The sequence below is a fragment of the Lepidochelys olivacea genome (genome assembly GCF_965140295.1).
Source record: "Lepidochelys olivacea isolate rLepOli2 genome assembly, chromosome: 15".
Taxonomy (NCBI): domain Eukaryota; kingdom Metazoa; phylum Chordata; order Testudines; family Cheloniidae; genus Lepidochelys; species Lepidochelys olivacea.
This window is the reverse complement of record NC_140425.1, coordinates 13636495-13661017: the sequence shown is the minus strand read 5'-3', so window position 1 is coordinate 13661017 and position 24523 is coordinate 13636495. Positions and strand designations below refer to the sequence as shown.

Sequence of the window (24523 nt, the reverse complement as noted above, 5' to 3'; positions counted from 1 at the left end):
TCATGAAAGTCGCTTATATGAAAAGCATGGAATAAACCCTACATACGTAGCATACCATATTTAAGAGTAAAGCCTAAAGCAATGTTTAAATTTTTTTGGAATGCATGAGCTACATATGTTTCTAGCTAAAATAGTTTTACAGATAACTGCCTCATCCATTTAATTTCACAAAAGAAATCTTTGTAGCTTATTGAAGAGACTGCATATAGTACATAATGATTAAAGCCTCAGTTGTACAAACTCTCATGCCTAACTTTATCCATGTGCATCGACGTTGGCAATGTTGGGGCCTAAACTACTAAAATACACACACGTTACAGAGAAGAAAACTTTTCATATAAAAATTCAGTCAGTAAAGAGAGGTTTCAGAGTAGCAGCCGTGTTAGTCTGTATTCACAAAAAGAAAAGGAGTACTTTTGGCACCTTAGAGACTAACCAATTTATTTGAGCATAAGCTTTCGTGAGCTACAGTGTTGCTGCACCATTGTAGCAATGAAAATGTGAGCATAAAAGAATGAAAAGTTTATTAAAATGAAAACCTAGCACGAGATGCTGCATCTGTTTCTAAAGTTACAAAAAAATTGTATTTTTGAGAAATGTGATCATGTAATTAAAGACTGTATTGTAATGCATCTGCAAAAGAAAGCAATGTTAAGGTTAAGTCCTGTTTCGACCATATGTCCTAACTTGTAAGGCACTTAACTGTACAACCTTAATGGTCTCAACATAGCAATTTGGATAGAAATTCAAAATTACATGGTACATTAAAATCATTGTTTCCTTCCTTTTTCTGACCCTTCCTTTTGTGGTAAGGGTTGGAGGGGACAACCTTTTGGGGGTTTGAACTCCTCTTCATGCTTCATTCCAGGGGGCTGGACTTGATGACTTCTCGAGGTCTCCTCCAGCCCTACTTTTTTATGATTCCAGTAACTAGCTACCACTGGTGCCAATTACATTAAATCAGTGTTTCTGTTAAAGTGATCATTAGTGAAATAATGTTTACAGTTAAACTTTCTTTTGGTTTAACACCTGTTCAAAATTAATGGGGAATTTGAATGGCTACTGACAAATTTCTATCCTCTGTGCAATAAGTTTTCTCTGTCTTCCACACACACAAACAAGGATTTAAAAATAGGAGAATGTGATGGTAAAGCCATATATGGCAAGGTGGACTCAGGAGTAGCCATCATATGTGTAACTATTCTAATTTTTTTTTTTTTAAATGACTAAATTTCAAGATAGTGGTGTCCCCTTCAGTACTTTGCTGAGCTGTTTCAGGTTGTTCTGCAAGGAGGACAGCATTGCATTGGCTTATGTTCAGTTCATTTAGAAGGTTATCCGCCACAAGGGCTAAAAATGTAATATCTTAAAAGGACAGAAGCAAAATTGAACATGTTCTACCCAAAAGGAGGCAAAAATCCTCTTGTCCTCCCTTCGTATTGAGAAAAAGGTTGGAAGCCTCTCCTGACTCTCTGTTGTTTTTCATTCAGATTAAGGGAATGAGCAGATCCTAGAGAAACTCATCAAATCTCTAATATCTTGACAGAGCAGGCCCAAGCAACATAGATTCATAAACTGGGAAAGCCAGAAAGAGACCATTGTGATTATGTAGTCTAACCTCCTGTACAACACAAGCTATAGGACTTCCCTGAATTAATTTTTGTTTGAATTAGAACATATCTTCTAGAAATCCATCTGTCTTCCTCCCCATCATCATTCCGTGAATGTCTGGAACTTAGCTTATCAAAGGAAAAGCACCCACACACCCCACCCCACTCCCCAAAAAAGTGTAGGTTGGAAAATTCCATGTCCCCTGCTTGCGAAGAGAGACAATTGTCAGACTGACTCCAAGTCTCAGGAGAACAAGCCTTTTTGTCTTAATGTTTTGAATCTCTCTTGAAGTATAGTAGCAGGCCTGGAACACTCCTAAGAAGCCTCCTCCTAGTGGAAGAAACTGAGTGAGGAAGCCAAATATTTTCCATTGGAGCTGTATATTCTGCTGCCTGCAGCTATAGAGGATGCCATTGGGACTGAATGAGAATATAGTTAAGGCCAAAGTAGATGCAGTCTAAGGATCTAATGTACCAAGGAATAGATTCTTCCCTGAGAAGAAATTATGGCAACTTCCACATCTTTTGTTAGGGTATTAATGGCTTGGACAGTTTCCCTGTCTGAGCTAATTTCCTTAAAAGTAAGGAAGTCCGATAGCCATCGAGCACCATTGGGGAATTTTTCTTTCCTGGCAATTGCTTAATTGGACACCCTAATATTTTTTCACAGAGCATTCGGATCTAAAATCATGTCTCACAATCATGTGGGTAAGGTGACTGAAGGCTGACATACAGGCAAACCAACCATTAGTGTCCTTCAGGTATTGAAGAGGAAGATTGTTTTCGGAGTGGGTGGACATGGTTTATCAAGGAGTCCTACAGAAAGACCTTGGCCAGTGCTACACTGTATAAGAGGAAGTACAAGCCAAGCCTTTCATGCCTGCTGTTTGGGAAATATGGGAGTAAACCGAAGTGCTAAATCAAAGTGGAATAAAACATGACCGGGATGACGTAAGGGTGACTTCCGAAGAAAGCTCTTCGTATTGTCCTGCTTACTGCTTGGTCTCCAGTAGGTTTACAGTAGACTAGAGCCCTACCTAGTAGGCAGGTTGCACAAAGTTAGCAAAGAGAGAATCCCAACTGGATTGGACAAATGGGTTCTAAACATAGCACATCAGGGCTAAGTGATAGTTACAAATCTGCATGTGGGAGTCAATGATCTTCCTTCATTGAATTACCTCCTCTCTGTAAAAAAAAAAAAAAAAAAAAATATGGAGGCAGCAACCCAACAGTCTAGATTTGGGAAACAGAGGAAGTTTGGAGAGTGGAGGTGGCCCTGGGTCCATACTTTCTTCCTGGTTCCCAAAGGCCCAGGGGGATGCAGGGTAGTATCAGACCTTAATGTCTGACTTTTTTCCAAAGAGACTTGTAACTTTTATATTGTCTCAACTTTTGGGTGTACCAATTTATCTTAAAGAAGACCAGATTTTAAGTACACCTCTACCATGATATAACGCTGTCCTTGGGAGCCAAAAAATCTTACCATGTTATAGGTGAAACCGCATTATATTGAACTTGCTTTGATCCACCGGAGCGTACAGCCCCGCCCCCTGGAGCGCTGCTTCAGCGCTTTATAGCCGAATTCATGTTATATCAGGTCGCGTTATATCGGGGTAGAGGTGTAGTATTGAGCATTTACCTTCTGAAAAATCAGGTCCCTTAATGTGTCTGAAGTTGGCTACACAAAATCACTCGTCACTTTTGAAAATTTAGGCCAAAATTCATGATGTCTGAGGGAGCTGGGATTCAAGAGGGAAATGCTTAGGTTCACTCTTTTGGTTATCTTCGAAGGTGAAATGCTGTTGTCAATCAAGCTGAGACATGATATGACTGTACATCTTTATAACACTGTCTTTAGAAGAGGATGCTTTCCTTACAGTAGCTGTCATTTCTAATACACTCCCACCTAGCAATATACATAAGTTTTATGAAAGAACTTAGTAACGTCAGTAAACTTTTCTCAAACAAGATGAGATCTATGTCTGCCCCTTGCTAGATGATTTGCTTATATCTAAGAGTGCTCTCACAGAGAATAAGGGGAAATGGCCAGCCAGTATGCAGCTCAATGTTTAGACAAGAACATTATTGTCATAAGTCAGTACAAAGAATAGGTAGATGCCAGAAAAATTGATCTTTCACTGTAGAGTGTGAATTGATAGCAAGAGCCACAACAAGCTCTCTGGAGAGGAAAGAGCTTGGATGTTAAACACACAGCTAAAGAGGTCCCTAACTACAAATAGCCAAGGACTGTTGTTTCTACTAAGTGTCATGCTGTTGGGCAAGACTATACGTGAAATTGTTAGTTTTCTTCTCTAATTGCCCTGGCATATCTTACCAATTTATCAACCTGTGGCACTTAGGTTCCAGGAAAGATGGCTAAGTCTCTGTGCTAATGGCTAAAGAACAATATGTATCTAGCGGGTCACAGGATTACTGAGCCAGAGCAGCATTTTGATAACTGTAGATGCCACCTGAACAGCTGGGGTGCACATACAGAAGGGAAGTCAGTACAAAAGGAGGAAGGATCCATGACAGGAGCTCATAAAATGAAAATCGACTGTCCTGGTAAACTGGCTCAGCAGACAGTTAATAGATTCAAGCTTCCATCTCAAGATTATATTTTAATTGCAAGTCAGGTTTTTGAGTGGACTCTCACTGGATTTAGTCATGTCAAGATTGAGCAACAAGACCTCCCAGATTCCTTTCCAGGAGAAGGAACCACAAGGGTAGAGCAGTTGACATCCGGTCCAAGAGATGGCTGAAATCCTTTCTGTATGTCTTGCCTCCTGTATTCATACTCTGCGAAATGATATAAAGGAGAGAGCCAAGGTGATTCTGATCGTTCCTTAGTGTCCAAAGAGCCTTGGTCTTCTGACCTGATCAGTCTATTGGTCTGTCTGCCCATCTTCTTTCCCTGCAGGAGAAAATATGCAGTTGGGGGTCCAGTTCTGAACATGAGCCAGAAAAGTGAAGTTTAGCTGCATGACACTTGAAAGGAAGTAATTGAAAAGGGAAGGCTGGCCTTCTACACCACCTTACCTACATCTAGACTGTTACCCAACAGTCTGTATTATAGAACCTGGTCATGGGTTCAAGCACCAATGGAGGTGCAATCATGCAGTACTGTACAAGTCAAGGCCAAAGTTATGTTCTGAAATCCCTAAGTCAGGGCTTGACAATACATCTAAAATATCGGACTTTAAAATCCAACATTGAAGCATTAATAGTGCACTGGATTCAAAAGAAAATAGACTTCACTCTATCCTGACACCAGAAGGTTCGTCAGGACACCTTGGCTAATTAACCATCTATATGTGTATGGAATACAGCACTTGTGTTCAATACTCTGTAGATGTTAGAAGGGCACTCAAAATATACTGTTCATCTCAGTGCAATCTGATGTTTTTACACTGTCTTTATTCTATACCAGCTGCCTGGTGAGCAAGGTAGCCTTTTAGGTTTCAGTATCTGAGTGGATCAAATTAAGTGTATCAGAGGCTTCTAAAGCTAGAATTCGTACTCTCCCTTCAGGACTTGCTCCTTACCCTTAAGAGCTGTGGCAGCTCTCTGGGCAGATACGACCGTAGCACTTATGAGGGAATTTGTAAGGCACACACTTGAATCTCTACTAATATGTTTACCAGTTGTATAAGATAGACCTGCAAGTTTCATCGGATGCTTCCTTTGGCAGAAGAGTTCTGCATGCGGTGGCACTTCAGTGATTAGGTAGTGACAGAGAATGAATAGAATGCTGTGTGTGTTCATGGAGCCATACACATAGACATCTTTGGTGATCTTAACGATAACATTCTGAACACCTGTATAAAAGGGGCATGAATTCCCAATCCAGAAATATCAAACTAGGAAAAATTTTCCAGTGAATTGATGGAAGCTAGCTGGCACAGAAGTAGAGGCTGCTAAAGGAGAATCCTTTTTACCCAAGAGTGGGAGAAGGCAATAAAGGGAGTGGTTAGAAAAGAAGATACACTTGGAAACAAATTTATTCAAATCTTTGAAGGTGAAGCTGAGGCATTCGTTTTTTGTAGAGAAAGAAGAGGCATTAGTGAAGAGATTTACGAAAAAGAAGATGTAATCAGACTGTTTCGGTATTGAAATGGACTTGAACAATCTAATGGGGTCTCTTCCACCTCAAGCTTCTTACTTTTAACTTTGGTAATATTTGGATAGATTGGAAGAGAGAAAGGGAATAAAAATGCAAAATGCTCTTGAAAGAGTTGCTCCATTGTAAAATTTCATTTCAACAGTGCATACATATCTTCCTCTAGTTCCTTGTCTGCAGAAGAACGGTAGTTGGCAGTACAAAAGTTATAGTACAAAAGAGGAGACTTTTTAATCTTCTCTCCTGTAATACAATTAAGACAGTATAAATTCATTCAATTTTGAAACAGCTTACTCTGTCCCACCAGATAATTTAAATACACATCTTGTCTACTTCCCACACTTCTAAATCTGTACATACAGTATTTTAATTTGCTGTTCATCACAGAAAAATGCTACTGAAAATAAGCACTGCCACTAGTTTGATAGAACTCCTATGAGCTCTGGCTCTGAACTCCTGAATTACAGTGATCTGAGAACTCAGAGTATTGGATCCATACCAGGTATGTTTAATATCCATGCAAATAGGTTACAGTTAGGATTAAAAGATAATTTTGATTTGTTTTAAAGTAGACTGGTGGTAGGGTTTGTCAAAGTGATTAAGGATCAATCAGTAAAACTGTGCTGCTAATAATTGTATATTAAGTAGAGAAGAAAGTAAAACGGAAGTTTTTTTTAATTTATTGTGCAGTACTGATTTTTTTTTTTTATTGTGCAGAAGAAAACCAAACAAACGTACAGGTGACACCTGAAATTCTGCCAAAGCCCACTGAAGAAGTACAAGGTATGAAGGCTGATGGGACTAGGATATTTAGTAAAGCAGGACACAGGAATGACAGAGTGAGTAAAGGTCTTCCACCTGAGAACAATGAATGCCCAGATATAGACACTACCATGGCCGGTGGTGAGGTTTCAGAAACCAACACCTTAGTTCCCTTAGAGCCTTTAACAGTTGTGGAGACTGGATCAACAAAAGAACATCCACAAGAAGAAAAAGAATGTAGAGGATTAACAGCCTGTACTACCATGTCGTTGACCACCATGGGTTGTGCTATTTTTGATTCAGAGACTGGAGAAGTAGAGTTGTCTAGATCAAGCCTTGTTAATGAAACTAATGCAGCACCTGCAAGTTACCAGACTTACCAGCAAAATGAAGAAAAGAGCCCTCATAACAACAGTGCTGTTTCTGTATCTAAAAGTAGTGTTGAAGTTGATATGCCTCTCTCAAAAGAAAGCTCTGAAGCTTTATGTGGTTCATTAAGAAGTTTGTGTAGTCTGGAATCTGGACATATGCCACTAGAAGACAACACTATTGAGATCTGTGAAATACAGGAGGAGTATCTTGCAGAAGAGATAGAAAGCCCAAGCTGTGATGATGATAGTCAAAGAACTGAGTTTCTAGAGAACTGGATCTCCAAGCCTATGGTTGAAGAACAGCTCTCTCCAGTGCAGAGTGAAGAAATGTCCAGTGATGAGCCCGAACAATCGGAAATGGATAGTTGCACTGACCATTCATACACCTATGGTTCTGGGAAAGCTGCTGAAATCCAGAGAGAAACTGCTATGAAGAACAGTTGTGGCATGAATAGTGGGCATGATATTCAAGAAAGCGTTCATTCAGAGAGCTCTAATTCGCCAGTTCCTAGTTCTGTTGCTTCATCAACTGAGGAGTTTCCAAAAGGAGATTTAAGAATCCCCTCAAAAATTAATAGCTTGAAAAAGGATGGGGACCAGTGGAAAATATTTATTAATGATGTGTGCTGGGGTGATATAGTAAAACAACATACAAAAGAAAATGGCACTCTATTGGTGGACACAAAAAACCTTGTCAGTATTAAGACTCGAGACATGCATACATGCTATAATATCTACAATAAATATGCAAACTCTCCTCCTACTGTTCATGACTTTCTGGACTACGGCACCAAGGTAGGTGAAGTTTCCCTTGAGGCACAACTGTTTGAAAAGGAAACCAACAGCAGTTCAGTGGTAGAAGATCTGAACAACAGTTTTGGTAACGCTCCAGAAGCAAATTGTGTTAATGTTAACTTGCCTGCATGCAAAGAAACTAACTTTGCTTCTACACTAGGTGAAGCTCTTAGTCATGATGCAGAAAAATTAAGAGTGTCTCTTGGAGTTATAAGTGAACTTTCTTCTTGTAATACTGATATAGTTTCAAACCGAGATGTGTACCTGTACAGACTGTCTAAAAAAGAATCCATCCTTGCTTCTGCAAAACTGGAGACACAACATACGGGCCTTCTGCTTCATAAAAATGAAGAATTGTCTTTAGTAAATCACAGGAATTTCAATACTTCTAATGTAGCAAGTGAAGGTCCCCAGAAGAGCATCCACTTTGCACTGGGGGCTACAGAGAAGATGGTCACTGATATGGAAAATGAAGAAAGTAACCTGTATACTCATAATGACCAGTGTATAAAAGAACACTGTTCAGCTGTCAAGACCTGCTTCATCTTATCAGATAGAACCAGCTTGGATAATACTACACTGAACAAGGATTCTTTTAAAGTGCAGACTAAATTGAAGACTGAAGAAGTCAATGGCTTGGAAACAGGAGACTTACTTGTACATAATGATAAAAAAGCAGTCAACCGTCCTGAGGAGAACACTCATGTAGCATGTGAATCTGTTCCTTGTGAAGATAGTTGGAATTGCAGCAATATGTTTCAGTATATGGCAAATCGTACTTCCACAGCAGAGAAGCTATTGCATTCAGTTTGCACTCCAGATGAGTCCACGACTAGATTATCAGAAGTGGAGATTTCAAATACAAATATCGAAGTAGAAAGCTTGAAACTCTATGATGGCCAGAGTGAAATAACAGAGGAAAGGCTAGATTCTGGCACCACAGAGAGAACTTCTGATACAGATAAGGGACAAGAACAAATTAACTCTTGTGCATTACAGAAAGATGAAATTGATAGAATAGAAACTGTGGATAGTGTAAAAGCTCATGAAGGCAGTCACCAAAATGAGACTAGTGAAGAGTCAGTCAACAGAGATTTGAACAAAACCATATTTGGTATCCATCTTGATCTTGGCAACACAACAGTAGTCCTGGGAGAGGGAGAATTAAAGATGTACAAGAAGACTGTGTTACCTTGTGAATACAATTTTTCTGAAGGCGGCACTTCAAAGAATGACACAGACTCCAGCATCCCAAGTCATGAAAAACATTTGGACCAATCCTTTGACTTAGAATTGTCAGGTTTTAAACATTCAAAGCAACCAAATGAGACCATTTGTCAGATGGAAAATCAATATCTTGCATGTCAAAGTGAGCTTAATGGGCCGGTTTCATACAAGCAAAATGAAATCCGAGTAGCCGATGAAGTTCTAGAGTTCCAACAGTATGACTTAGACATGTCCAACACTGGTGTACAAACTTTGACAAGTTCAGTGGATGAACCTAAAAGATCTATCCGCTCCAAGGAAAATGAATCATTAACTCTAAAGAAAGATGAAGAAACAACTCCACTGGTTCATGAGTCTTTAAGAGAAAAGAGTTTTCAAGGAACTTTCAAAGAAATAATGGTGGATAACTCTTCCAATAGTATGGTAGATACAGACTGTTCCGAATACACAAATTCCATCAGTGATCTATCGGAAGGGGAGAAAGTAGAATTAAAAGAATCTGATAATGTAGGTAGCAGTACAAGGGAAGATCAAGGAACTTTCAAAGGAAGTATGGTGGGCTGTAGTTCTTCCAAAAGTTTGGTAAATGTGAACCATTCAGAATACACAGACTCTCTCAGTAGTGCAAAGGAAGATCAAAAAGAAGAACATACAATATTGGCAGAAAATACCAAACTTTCTGCATTATTGAACACGGGTAGCTTGGTTATGGGCCCGGAAAATAAAATTAAGACCATTGTTGAATCCTTTTCTGTGTCTCAGTCAGCCTGCAAGAGTCTTTCATGTGTACCAGAAGATATGACTCTCGTTCCAGAGATCACAAATGAAACATGCTTACTGTTGGATTCTTCAGTAAATCATAGAATCATAGAAAGAAATAAAGCTTGTCCTCAGCCAGAACTTGTGACTTTTACAGTTCCTGATGGTCAAGAGCGCGTAAATCAAGTGCAGTCTGAAGAGTTCTGTGTGAATCAAGAGCTTTCCAGTTTGAAAGGAGTAATTTCAGAAACACCTTTAACTCAGAACTCAGAAATCTGCCTGCCTCAAAAAGATGAGCTGCCTGCATCATCTGAGAATGCACAGATAGTTGACCAGGATTCGTCTTCAGCAAATGCCCTCTGTCATGACTATTCTGCTATAGAACCTCTTGAGCTGATAGAGTCATTTGAGAGAAGAGCTGATGGCAACGACAGCCCATCTGAAGAGAGAGAAAAAGCAATTAGCTCCCTAAATGATGCAGTTAAACTAGAAGTGTGTACGGCTTCTCATGCTCACAGCAAGGAGAAGTCTGTAAGTGCAGGGCCAGTTGTAAAAGAGATGGATGTAATTTCATCAGACAGTATTGATTGTGTACAGAAGTTTAAAAGACCATCTGTAGACGACCAGAGGCAAAATGCAGTAACTGCAGAAAAAATAAAGAAGCCAATGCATTCTATTTTTGACCATAAAAATTATTTAGGAGTTTTGCTAGAAGACTTGAAATGTTCCGGTGACGAAGTTAGAAGCTGTGTGCCTCTGAATGCTGAGACTTATGAAAAGCCTTCACAAACCTACTCTACTGAACAGATCCCAGAATGGAGTTTGAATAACCTTTCAGATAAAGGGAAAACTTACGTTAAAGATCATTCAGAATTAGGAGATGTCAAGTTGCTTTCAGAAATCGTAGACAATTATTTGCAATCTAAAGACTTAGTTAACAAAGAAACATCAGAAGTCCATTATAACACAGTATGTAGCAATAAGCTGTCAAAAAACGACACAGAAGCATCTTTAAAATGTCTCGATTGCAGCGAAGTGTGTCTGCCTTATGAATTAAATTCACAGAGCAAAGACAACAGGAAGGAGGTTATAGGAGACCAAATGAAGATACCACATGACTCAATCAGTGCAGAAAATGAGGTGTCTGATGCAGAGAGATTGGGCAAAGTAGGCGAATGTCAAACTCTTAAGCGAAAGATGTGTGAGGAGACTGAAGAATATCCAGCTCAAAACATCCTACTCCGTAAGGGGCAAGCACAGCAAATAAAGGAGTCAAAAGATCAAGAGAAAGCAAAAATCCCATTGCAGGAGAGTGTGATGTTTGATAGTGAGCCTTTAGATAGTTCTTCAGATGGACTGGTAGCATCTTCGAGAGTCATGAAGATCGAAGGTCCTGGAGAGCAGCTCTTTGCTGTCATGAGCAGTATAAATGATAGTGACAATAAACAAATATATAGCACTTTACAAGGAGTCAAAAGGCCAAAGATTTCCAAGGATGAAGATAAGTCAGAGCATATGAAGACTATGGACTCAGAAGTGGAAAGCCTGAGCTTTCATTTAGGGACCCACATTGAATTGTCAGCAGATAATACCCCTTTCATTCCTGTTTCTCTCTCACAACCACAAGCTAAAAGCTTTGCTGGGGATGATGAAATCCACGGTGCCTTTGGAAGTACACACAGACTAAGAGGACTTTTTTCATTCAAGAAGCAGCCACGAAGGAAGTGCAAAAAGGTCCCCACACCAGATGAGCTAAAAACTGTAAGAAAAAGTAACAAAGTTAAAAGCTCAGCTTTTATAAGGAATTTCCCTGAAACTGTTCCTATGCAAGAACACAAACTCCTCAGCTCTGTATATTTTGCATGTAAACCATCAGTAATGGAAGCAGAAATAGCCATGAGACTCGACCATATGTCAAAGCAGAGAGCCAATAGGTGCAGTTTGTTGAACAGCTTGAAACTTAGTAAATGTACCAAAGAACCAATACTGTTAAGCAGGCTGTCTACTATGGCCAATAAACTGCTGGCCCCACCCAAAAGCACCCACAGGTTAAAGACTCTGCAATGTTCCTCTGAACGTCCAATGGTCGAAAGGTTCAGCCAACTTAGATCTAAAAAGCTACTGGAAGGTTTTTCATGCATTAACATGAAGTTAAACTCTCACCAGGCTGATGGCTTGTGCACCAAGATGTTCAACCTTCAGCCATTGGCACTTTATCCTGTAGACTACACCAAAATACACATTTTAGACTTGAGTAGCAACATTCCATCATCAGTCTTCAATACCCCCATTTCCCCAATTTCTTTTCATACAAAATTGGACTCTGATTCTTTGATAAACCTCAGAGGGATTACATCCCAACAGTGTGTACCTGATATACCAGCTTTAGGAGAGGCACCAGTACATCCGTCACAGCCTTCAAAATGGACCTTCTCTTTCCTCCTGTCCCAAAGCTACTCAGGTACAGCAGCTTTCAGGGAAGACGCTAATCTCAGTAAGGAGCTGCACTCTTCTACTCTAACAACCACAGAGGCTGTAATCCCTAGTCATGACATTAGGAGAAATCTCATAGCTAAAAGAAGAACAGGGTGCTCCATGCTTGGCCTTCACACAGTGTTAGCACTTTCTTCCTCTGGATGTTACAGGATCTGGACAAAAAGAAGAAATGTAACCCGTCGAATTCCTACTGTCCAGAGACTGTTTATGTCACAATTCACACAGGGTTTGAAAGGGTTAAGGTCTCCATCTTCGGTATCAGATGACCTCTTCTCTTCATGGCCCTACTCACTGGGCAGGGTACTTTCCATATGGAGCCAGCATGGTCCTTCTGCCTGTCCCTCCGAATTCACTCCTCTCCATTCCAATCACTGCAAGTGGCAGCCAAGTCTGGGCATCGAGAACAGGTAAAATCCATCAACTTCTTTCTGAGAATAAATACATAGTGTATATAGTTGCAGCTTTTGGGGAGGGAGAGGGGTATTAGAGTTTGGAGTAGAGGGTCAGTTTCCGGTACTTCCTGCACACTCCACTCAGGAAATGGCTCAATAGAAGACTCTTCCGTACAGAACCATCTCTGTTATCTGAATTTGAGTACGTTTTCATTGGTTTCTTTAATAATCTCTTCTGGCAGAACCGCTAACTCTTCTTCTTCTGCCTCTCTGCAATACATACACAGCATGCACCAGAATATATATTGCAGAAAGGTGAGCTACTTCACTAACTCTGTTCTAAATGACTGCAGAGCTACTAGATTTTTGAGGTAGGAAAGTTTTTCAGACACCTGAGTTACCAGTCTAGCTTGAGCCATGACCAGATGGATTTACGTGGCTGGGCAAATTCTAAATCTGAACAGAAAGGAATAATTGTGTTGCACCCAGTTGAACTTTTAATCGCATTCTAATGAATTGTTCTACATTAATTTTAATTGTAACCTGTTCTGTATAACTGTTCCTGTTGACCGTCCTGCAAGATGCACTGTTAGCATAAATAAGTGCAGCTCCACCGAGATCACTGATGAATTTTGGCCTTTTTATCAAACTAAAAAGGAGTAAGAGAGGAATAAAGACTGTTTGTTTTTTTCTTTTGCTGCTAATTACATGAGAGGAAGGGTGGACTTGTTAAGGCATTACATGGGGAATGAAGAGAGATGGGACCACTGGCTCTGCAGCTGCTGCAAGCTTCCTGTGTGACATTTCTGTGCCTCAGTTGTCCCATTTATAATATAGGATAATTCTGCTGCCTAACCTCACAGGGGTGGGCTGTTTGAGAGGTACTCAAATACTACAATTATGAGCACTATAGAAAAGCCTATAAATTAAAATAGATAAACTGATGAATTCTCTTGCCTACCACTGTGATCTCTAAAGAAATGTTGAACTTGGCTTCTCTGTGTCCCTGTTTGGCTATTGGTATAGGCAAAAAATCTTGCCAGATAACTAACTACATACATTTCACTATCTGTGAACTGAGACCTTTGAAGTTTAAAGTGGCCCTTGCTGGCCAGAGCTAATCAAGTATTCAGTCCACTGATTTAAATTCTCTTGGTCTACCAAGGTCTTGACAACCTTCTATACCAGTTCAAGTGTAAAGCATAAGCTTTGGAACTTTTTAAATAAAACTCCTAGGGAGTAAAAGAATGGAGCTGAATAGTATCCTATGGAACCAACTTTATCATCCTGTGGAGCTGTGATCTCTCTGCCAGACTTTGTGAAGCAATATTTCAAGTACAGCTTTTTATAATATAGATTCATAACTGTGTTGGAGTGACCAGGTCTAGCCATAGTTTGAGAACTGAGCAGAGTTGGTAACTCTTAATCACCACCACTATCCTAAGAAAAATGTAAACCCTTTTTTTTATAATTTACATCTGTGTATCAGGTGAGTTTTTATTATTTTGAGCTGAGAGATGTAGCACTTGGCATGGGAAGCTAATGCTGAGTGCAGCCCTTGATAAGCTAGTTTTTTGGGCATCAGCCTTTCTTCCCACTCTTTTTTTCCACACAAGTCAGACTATCTAACAGGCTGTGCTGTGATTGCAGACTATCAGTCTGTTAACATAAGTGAAGATTTAATCCCTGCATTTAAAGGCCAATTTTAAAAAATCACTCTGAAATGTACTTTACTACTAATGGAGAGAAGCCAAGTAAAATCTAAGTACTTCTCAGGACAGATAACAAGAGTCTGAAATGCAGTATGCGGTCCCTAAAATTCAGTCCAAGAAATGTTACGTTCTTAAAGTGAGAAGAAATTGTGGTTGACTCTTCTGTCCCACTCACAGCTTTTTTAAAGAGAAGTCATTGGAGCATGCTATAATAGCTGGAAAGGGTGATGCTCAATGAACTCTCAAGTACAGCACTGAACAAATTCTGCTTCTAAAATAGGCAATCAAAGTGATATTTTGAAGGATTTGGTCATAAGACAATGTGGGAGGAAAAGCCAGCATAAATGTTTAAAACAGAAGCTGTGAAATATCATTTTAAAAAATTTAAAAACTCAAAACATGTTATAAATATTTGGATAAACTAGTAAGATGTTCAATTTTTATTTTAAAAAGGGTGTAATCTCTAAATTAGGCAGAAGTGCGAGGGGGACTGAATCTTGTACTCAATCTTTCATGAAGGAATTGCTGCTGCTTTGTGGAGAAATATATTTGCTGCAATATATGCCAAGGCCAAGTAACCATCTCCATGTCCGCACTTAATAGGATCAAAAATTTATTAGGCTATTCTGATGAGGATGGGTGAATATCGGGAAAGGATTTGACATGTACGAATGTCAGCAGAGTTTGACACTATCAATCATAGCAGGCCTAAGCTTCACATGGACCTTTTCTTGTGATGAGAAAGTTCCCTTCCAGTTGGATTCTTTCATTTAGCTTTGGCTTTTTCATAACTGACCAGGCAGTGAACACTGGAATGTTTTTTTCCTTCCTGTAAAGCTGCTGCTACCAGACAGTGATCAGAATTTTTACTTTAAGCAAAACCTTATTCCACATTACTGCCTTTCTGAGACTAAACTTTTTAGAGGAGTGGAATGTTTTCATCATTCTTACCTGCATTTTTACTGCATGAAGCAGAATATTTTGTTACCAACAGGTGAGACTTCCATGCACAAACTACCAGTTCAAATTCTAGCACTGCCAGACTAGTAGTGACTAGAATACTGGTGGAGAAGAAGCACTGTACATGTGTCACTTAATGATAAATGTGGTAAATAAATTCATCGGGTATCTATGTAAGTGTCTTCCATGCCTACTGCTGCTATGCTGTCTGCAATCTACAGCAAAAGTATATATATGCTTCTTAACAGATTGTTTTCCATGTATCCCAATCTAAGTGTCAAGCTTTCTAACTTTAGTAGGGTTGAATATATTTAGTTATAGGCACATGGAGAGAACAGGTAAGGGACTTGGGTCTGGTGTACACTACAGAGTTAATTTGATAGAATGCAGCTTATGTCAACCTAACTATGGAAGTGTCTACACTTAAATTTTGCTTCTGCCAACGTAACTGCTCTGCTTGCTGACCTGATAACTCCACTTCCATGAGCAGTGTAGAGTCACAGTTGATGTACTTAGGTCAACACAGTGTCAGTGTAGACACTGTGGTGTTTACTTCAATTGTTACTGGCTTTCAGGAGCTGTCCCACAGTGCCCCACACTGACAGTACAATTGATACAGGCACTCCTGTTGAGGAGACACACCACCGACACAAGGAGCAAAGTGTATACTTGCACAAGCAATGTAATTACTGTGGTGGCTGTATGCCAATGTAGGTTAGGTTGACTTAATTTTGTAGTGTAGACATGGCCTTAAACTTAACAAATGAAATCAAAACTGTTCCAGATAACTGAGTTGTTTAATTTTTCTTGTGTGTGATGCGAATAGTGCACATACAAAAAATAGAAGCTTAGCCTTAGAAGATCCCAAACTGCTGTGTTGGTCCTTTTTCTATAGATCTGTGTAGCCAGTAGTCTTTATAGAATAGACTTTGATATTCCCATCAATTAAGAGCATTCCATCAGGAGTTAGAGAGGATGTGGAGTTAATCTTGTGGAAGTCCTTGATCATACTTGTTTGGCTACCATGCTCCTTTTGTTTGGCAGACAAGTCTGTCAGGGCTTGTTTTTTTGTTACTTTAAATTTACCTTTCAAACAAACACACAAAACCAGCTTGCAATGGAGAACCCAGGGTCTCTTGAAAACACCTCCAGCTTTCATACTAAAACAAGCTTCCTCCCCTTCTGAATTTTTCTGAGTTTCTTCATCTTACTTTTCAGTTAAGAAGTGAAAATAGAAGTATTTCCCTCCTGGATAATTTGTCAGTGAATCTTAGACACTAATGACAAATGTAGGTTGCTGTCATGTTAGGTTTTTGGTGGGAATGGAGTGGGGTAAAGAGAGGGTACTTTGACATCCCTGACATTTCTTTGCTTCCTTGGAGTCTAGATTATACTGATGAAGTCTTTCCTCCCCTTTTCTGGTGTAGACCTAATTTAGCTTTGTTTGTTTGTTCTTTTTGAACTAGTTATGCCGTGTTACCACACATGACTGTCCAGGGAACAGAAGCTGCAAGGACCACGGGTGCTGAGATAAGGTAAGACTCTTACTCTGTAATATTTGTTACATATGGTGGGAACGTGAGTTTTTCCACATTCTGGCAGTCTGGCTTTTCAGGTTTTGGTAGATCCCTTTACAAGGGTTTGTTTGCCAAAACTGCAGTGTAACACCGATTCTGAATGGCTGGGTATGGGTATGTTTATACACACAACAGTAGATGCTGAATGTAGCAAATGTAGATAACCTTTCAGACCTTCTGTGTTGCTTGTCATGAAGATGCATGAAATTATTGTGGTCCATTTTCTCACCTGAGGTACTTTATCTTGTTCAAGAGCTGGACTTCAAACACTGGTATTCACTCACATGTACCTTTGGTGCTTATGTGGGAGATCAGTCTCCTTTTAAATATATCTAGTGAACAAAGCAAACAGTTGGAGCAATCCAGTCAAGGTTCTAATTTATAATATGGCCTATATTCTAGAATACTGTCACAATAAAAATCCATCATTAATCTAAATATTCTCTCTTCTTCATCCCCCTTTTCCCTCTCTCCTCCTTCCCCTTCCCCCCCAAATTTATAGGCTGGAACATTCACTCTCTGATTTGCTACCAGAGTCTTGCACATTTCCAGAATCAGCAATATCTCCACTCAGGCTTTCAGTACCTGAATTACAGGTCCATCCCTTTGATGAACTCGATGCTTCTCTCCCACTATGTCCCACATCCCAGAGCGCCACCGAACTGAAAAAAGTGAGTGTCTTCTTGCCTTCATTAGTGGAAGTAGACAGGCAGCCAGTGTTTGTGCACACAGTAAAATGGTGGCTTTGTTAACCTAGTAATCTAGTGTCGCATTGCAACTAGACAAGGATTAGGGTTTAGGTCTGAGCTTGGACCTTCATTCCCCAGGCACACAGGACCTGGATCACTATAAAGGCAGAGCTTTTACCACTGATAGAGAGAGCTCCTTGCATTCCTCTGGTCTATGCTACTCCTGTGTTAATTGGGAGTAGTTGGTGCTGAAGCAGAAAGAGATAAGCAAAACATAAAGGGATAGAGGGCCTATGGGAGCAGAAGAGAATTCTGGAAGACTGCTTTCCTCCTTACCTTTCCCAGAAAGCCCTTGGTATATTGCACTGAAAAACATTAGCAAGATTCATTGATTTGATTTTTTTTTTTTTTAAAGCCAAATGGGACCACTGTAACCATCTAGTCTGATGTCCTAAGTCATAGAATTTGTCCCCATGATTCCTGCATCAAGCCCAATAATCTGTGGTGGAAATAGAGCATTTCTTTGAGAAAGACATCCAGGTTTGATTTGAAGAAACTCAGTGATGAAGCTGCATCACTCAGTCACTCTCCTTGCTGAATGGCTTGATGTTTCATACATTACAGTCAAAATGGATATACATTTGTATTGCGTGGAGCATGTACATTTTGTTGCCAAAAAAGTGTTATACTACAAAATTTCCCTGATATGTGGCCTGCCTTAGTTTCATACAATGTTTTACATACACACACTTAAAATGGACACCCCAAGTGGAAGAGAACACTGCTGATAGGTAATCAATTGCTCCTTTATTTTATATTTCTTTCTCTTTGTCCAAAAGGCTGAGCCAGAGAAGAGGCCCAAGAGAGTTTCTCAGATCCGGATCCGGAAAACTGTTCCCAAACCAGACCCTAACCTCACCCCCATGGGACTCCCCAGACCAAAAAGGTGAGATCTCTCTCTTAAATGGACAGTGATACTGGGATCTGCTATTTCTAAGAAGTGTGTCCAGCACTGTAGCATCACCATTCCAACAAATGGCTTTCCTCTTCTGTCTGTTCTCTCTACTTGCACAGTTAGTCTTTTCCGAGTTAGGTGGTCTTGGTACTCAGTTTCTCCATAAGCCAAGGTTAAGAGCGGAGTATGTTGTCTGTATAGAAGAATGAGGAGGTACATAGCTGTCTCCAAACAAATAGAATGTTACAGAGGACAGAGATCAATTTTCATCAATCAGAAAAGAAAGAACAAGGAATAATGGACTGGAACTACTCCAAGTAATATTTAGAGTAAATATGAAAAACTTTAGAAGCAGCAATGGAATGAGTTGCCAAGGAAGGAGATGGAATTCCCCTTATAGTCTAGCCTTGAATAACTCAAGTAGACACAGGTATGTTAGAAATAAATCAGTCCTGCTACAGTTTAGGGAGAGAAAACTGATGACCTTCTAGAATCCCCTACCAACCCAAGTTCTGAGATTTTTTTGTCTGCAGTCTCTACTTACCTGACTGTCCAACAGGATGTAGGAAAACCAAAGTTGAATGTTAATTTGGGCAGACTCTATGTCAACTACATACACAGCGTTTTCAATTTACTTGAGTCTGACGTGTTCTAGTCCAGGACCACTGTTGAAGAGCAGAAGTGGCAAGTTGGTGGATGGTTGAGGATAATCCATTTCTTCAGAGATTACATTTGAAATTGCATCAAAAGAATTACCCTTGTCTATAGTCAAATTTTAAACCAAGTCTCGAGATGAAATCCATTTTAATTAACCTTTTGTGCCATGGAAATGTTTTTTTCCTCCTCTCCATTTTTCATAACTAGGAATCTACTTAAATTGCGGAGAAATTGAACATTTTTTTTGTGGGTTGGTCACGGCATAAACAGCAAATTTCAAACCATGTGCCATGACCAACCCACAAAAAATGTGCGATTTCTCTGCAACATTTCTCAAACTGGAGGCCCCAACCCAAAAGGGAATTGCAAGCCTATTAGGGGGCTGCAGTATTGACACCCTTACTTCTCCAATACTGCTGGCTATGGTGTTGCCTTCAGAGTTGTGTGCCCGGACAGCAACCGCTGCTCTCTGCTCTGTCTTCAGAGCTGGGTGGCTGGAGACCAGATTTCATGGACAAGATTTTCACAGCCACGAATTTGGTAGACCCCTATTCATAACCCAGAAGGCAGTGTCCTGTGAGGGTATGTTTCTATTTTGTCTTTGAGTATCATTTTTTAGAAATATCACTTCATACTGGGAGGAGCATTCATCCTTGCAGAAATGCCAGGTCACAACCCACAACTTCGTCAAGCACCATTTGAAAGGTTCATCAAAACTAGCTTCTCAGATTTCTTTCTAAAACTCATTACAAATTAATTAATAGAGTTTGAGGAGTGGGAGGAAAACCACACTTTCTCTATGTCAGGTTGCCTGTGTAGGGGAAGATGGTTCTGAAATTTCCCTGGCTTCATTGCTTCATTCACTACTTGTTTTTCCAGGCTGAAGAAGAAAGAATTTAGTTTAGAAGAAATTTACACAAACAAGAACTACAAGTCCCCTCCAGCGACCAGGTTGGTTACATTCACCAACAGGTGGGGTGAGGCATATGTAATTGAACTGGTTGGAGATATGAAACTACAGGTCTTATGGAAATAAAAAGAGAAAAATAAGCACCCTTCAAAACAGAGTTGAAATGATGGCTCTGATTTGAACTGCTGAAGAAAGGTAATTCAGAAAGCAGGTTGAAAATCTGTCCTTAATATCTGAGAGTGATTGGGGATGGGGCGTTTACAGTAGCAGGAATTGAGAACTTATACATGTTGAATGTTTAAATGTCACTTTTTTGTATTTAACTTTTATTTGCACTCATTTAATTGTGCAGCCAATGTATAGCACCCATTATTTCCAAAATTCAAAAGCAAACAAGATATTCCAAAATTATACTGACATGGAATATAGGGACTGGACAAACCCCATGTGGACCTCAGTGCAAAATAACAAGAATGCTGCTTTACAGACAATTTTACATTTTTTTTCCCCCTTTTTTAAAAAAAATCCTTTGTCTAGGTCTAAATGCCTCTGTTCCTTAGGATAAAGATGCCTCTGTTCCTTGGTCTGCGCTTTTGGACTAAAACAGGCAGAGGGAGATTCCACCTGGATATCTATGCACCAACAAGAAACTATCCAGAAAATATACTAACAGCTGGGTGATGTGAAACTGTTTCTAAAGAGAAGTGGTCATTGGTTAGAAGCATGAGCTCCAGATAAATTTGCATGCGAGAGACACCAGAAGGATCATTGAAGTGTAGAATCCTAGAAGTTAGAAATGTAAAAGGCCTGAGTCATCTAGTCCATTTCCCTGATGCTGCAGGATGGTTCCTTTCACTTCTGTGAACGAAGAAGTATATCACTCTGATATTCTAACTTCTACCCTTTGCCCTTCCCAGGTGTCTGGAAACCATCTTTGAGGAGCCCAAGGAGAAAAATGGATCCTTGATCTCAATCAGTCAGCAGAAGAGGAAGCGAATTCTGGAGTTCCAGGACTTCACTATTCCCCGGAAGAGGAAGGCACGAAGCAGAGTGAAAGTGGCGGGTAGTTTCACCCGGGCAAAAAAGGCTGCACTACAGGGCAGAGAGCTAGATGCCCTCCTGATTCAGAAACTAATGGACCTTGAAGCCTTCTTTGCAGAGGAGGAAGAACGGGAGCAAGCATCTGGAAGCTGAGGGAAGCATCCAGTGGGAAATGGCTCAGTTCCTTCAATGCTTTGATCTGCTTGGGGAGGGATCTGCCTATTCCTCCAGACCTTACCAACCACTCAGTTCTAATACCTGATGATCATTTGTTGGCTGTCACCCTCTTTGCGGTGCTAGTGTGTGTGTGTGTTTTAGTGATGCAGGAAAGAATCCTTTAATTCCCCTGCATGAATGTAGCACAGCCAGGAGGCATGCTATTCCTCCCCAGCCTCTTTAGAAATTGTGGCTAATGTTTAAACACCACCTGCAGGTGGGACAAGAAGAGTAAAGGAGGAAATAGTACACCTTCAATGACACTAGGATTCTAAATACTCCTGAAGTTTTGCACATTCATTTGAGTCTGCTGTTTACTGTAGTGGCTTGTCCAGACAACTTGACGATAGAGGTAGGTGAGATGAATTCAGAGAGATGAATTTAGGTAGGTGGGTTCTTGAGATTCCACAAACGTCAAAAATTAAAGAAAAATAGTTTGTTTGCTTTTAATTACTTCCATGTCTGTGCCCAGAAGTTTTCTTCTGTGATTCAATTGCCCTTCCTACACTCAGTAGCAGCAGCCATGACCAGGTCTTAAACAAGTTGCACTTTGTATGTGTTTTTCCTTTATTTGCTGCATGAAAGGCGCCTTTTACTGTTACTTGCCTTGGTTTTTTAATCCCACATTAAGAAAAATGGCGCTAATTGCTAAGTTCTAACAAATTGTAGAGTGGATTTGTTAACCTGGTTTGCTGGTGCTTTGCCTTTGGGCGGAGGGGGAAAGGTAGGGAGTAGCAGAAGGATATTACTAATGTTCAGTTAGTGGGACTATGCTCAGAGACATGGCACCAGGAACTTCAGTGTGAAGTTTATACTCTTTTTAGCGTTTTTAATTCTGACAAGAATACTAATTTGACCTGAACAAGCCAAGAAGATTTTTCTCCATCTCATCTTTCTACCATTTTAACTTAGAATTCTAGTTTGGGATAGAGCTTCACATAGCTTATATAATTAGAGTTTCACTATACAGCAGTGCTGTACTTAATGGCTAGTGTTGTACAAAGAGATTCACTCAAGCCTCCTAATGTATAAAAAGTGGTTTGGTTTGGTTTGGTTTTGAAAAACTTAAGGCCATTCGTAATTTGAAGTAGCACTGGGTAGTTTCTCAGCCATACTTTTGAGGGATCAGTGCTCCCCTCTGGGATCCTTACTTGAAGCTGCAATTCAGGTAGTTTCTGTTCTTCAGTGCCTACAGGAGTTATTCAGGCAAAGCTTAATAGGATGCTGTCATTGCTGACATTCTCAAAGTTTAACAGTTCCATTGTTTCTTTTCCCTGCAACTTGCACTTTTTTTACCTATGTGCCCCTACAGCAACTTTCTATTTACCTCCAAAATCAGCGTGTACGTCAGACATCTCGTGAATGAGCTTTATGACCCAGTCCAAACATGGGTTGAGGATACCCCGCTATCTTTTTTGCTGGTCTGCCAGCTTTGTTGTTGACCTGACAGAGAACTTAAACTGACAAGCCATCTGTTAAATTCAAGAACTTTGAACAGGCAGGAAATGTTGGATGATTGCGCTGTGTGACTTCAGTGAATAATGTTCTGGGTTTGTTTTGTTCTCAGCTCATTTGCTGTGATTCTTGCACTGTTTACACCCTTGTTTTGGGGGTTGATCATCTTTACCCAGTGAGGAAAACTGAAATAGAAATGCAAACTATCGCTTTGGTTGTTTTACGCTGATGGAGGCAAAATTTGGGCCTATTGACATACCATTTTGGCTACTGCTGTACAGGTCCATTTGATCCATTGAGGCTACTAAGTGATACCTTAATCAATCCTCCTCATATCATGAAAGGGATCCCTGAAAATAACTAATCACAGTACTGTGGATATTGCCTTCTAAAATGTTTTTTAAACTCCCCATACATTCATGACATCAGCACAGATATTGACTGACTGTGCTTTCATTTTTATGCCACAATGTGGAATTTCATGACACACTATTACAAAATGAATTAATACTGATGTGGAATTAATGCTAATGAGGGAACTTCTGGCTCTATGGTGGAGTTGGGATGTAACCTCAGTGGGGGTTTGTGAAGTGGGTGGGTGGGGAGAAAACTCAGGTCCAAGCAGGGTTCTGCCCGCTTAGCATGTGCTTTGAAACATTTAATTTGTTTTTACCTTTTGTTCTTTGTCTGCTTCTTTCCTCTCAGCCTTGTTTATTGTCATTTTGAAATAACATTTCACAGAAAGCTCTTTTTGTTGCTACAGCAGAGAGAGGCACAATGAAAATATTCAGCTCCATTTCACTTACAATCGCTGGAACTGTTCAGGTCTGTGATTTCCCCAACATACCACATTCCCCAGGATTTTTGAAAACTCTAACACTTCAGCATTATCATGATCAAGGGTTTTTTTTTATAGCTGTGTAATGAAGGTATAAGCTAATCTAGGTACCCCCTGCCCCCTCTCTTCAGGTCATCGAACCTTAATCATGCTTTTGTGCTTCTCCACAACTTCTGTTCCTGTTTGCAGTGCTCCTAGAGCAGCAGCCTTGCTCTGACTTTTGTTTGTGGCAGCAACTTATACTGTGAGGGACAATAGTGCAATGATTGGGTGTCTCAAACTCCAATCTGAGCTGCTTTTGTCCCATATAGTCTTTTTATGAGAGAAATGTGGAGGATGCAAACTTTTGGGTATTGACATTTTTCTCTAGCATAAGGAAGTGTACACTTGCCTCTTCCTAAGATGGAGCCACCCAAATGAGGATTTTTTTTGTCGTATGGAAAAGACCTTGTACATATGGCTCTGTGAATTACTGAGAGTGCATTTAAAAGGAGAATTTGCAGAGTTGTCCCCATGTACCCTCTCAGGAAAGAGCCCAGCAATGCAAGCTGAGTATCTGACAAACGTAGTTGGCTGGGGATGGATGGGATTTTTACTTTACTGAAATCAAAGCTTAATGTTCTCATCCAGCTGCAAACCAAGCAGCAAAAGGTACTTGATGCATATTGAGGGGGCTTTCATGATCCTGTATCTCCAGGACTGTGTACGCTTGAGTTCTGATGCTTTCCGGATATGGTTTTTGGCAAGCCATTCTCATTTACTGTATCCTATTCAGAGTTGGGTTCTGTGGTGTGGTAGATGTCAGTCACTCCGCTGGAGAGTGGATGCTAACTGCCTGAATGAGATGTGTATCTGATATTATCATGTTAATAAATAGCTCAATGGAAATTTGTACTCTCTTTGTAACATTAGCCTCTATTATGCCTCTGCAGATTAGTTTCTGTTTAATAGTTTGTGAATCTAAAATTCCACTGATTTTTT

The 24523-nt window shown here is 40.0% G+C and overlaps 1 protein-coding gene across 4 annotated transcripts in view; it reads left to right on the top strand.

Annotated features, from left to right (window-relative positions):
* PRR14L (proline rich 14 like) overlaps positions 1–24430 on the top strand; it is a 36405-nt gene extending 11975 nt beyond the window's left edge. For all 4 annotated transcript variants that reach the window (XM_084649265.1, XM_084649262.1, XM_084649263.1 and 1 more), the window contains 6 exons: positions 6448–12547; positions 16671–16739; positions 17284–17452; positions 18310–18416; positions 19962–20033; positions 20910–24430. In XM_084649265.1, the coding sequence (XP_084505391.1) occupies positions 6448–12547; positions 16671–16739; positions 17284–17452; positions 18310–18416; positions 19962–20033; positions 20910–21186 (6794 nt within the window). In that variant the 3' untranslated portion in view covers positions 21187–24430. The remainder of the gene's footprint in view (positions 1–6447; positions 12548–16670; positions 16740–17283; positions 17453–18309; positions 18417–19961; positions 20034–20909) is intronic.
* Positions 24431–24523: the final 93 nt, after the last annotated feature.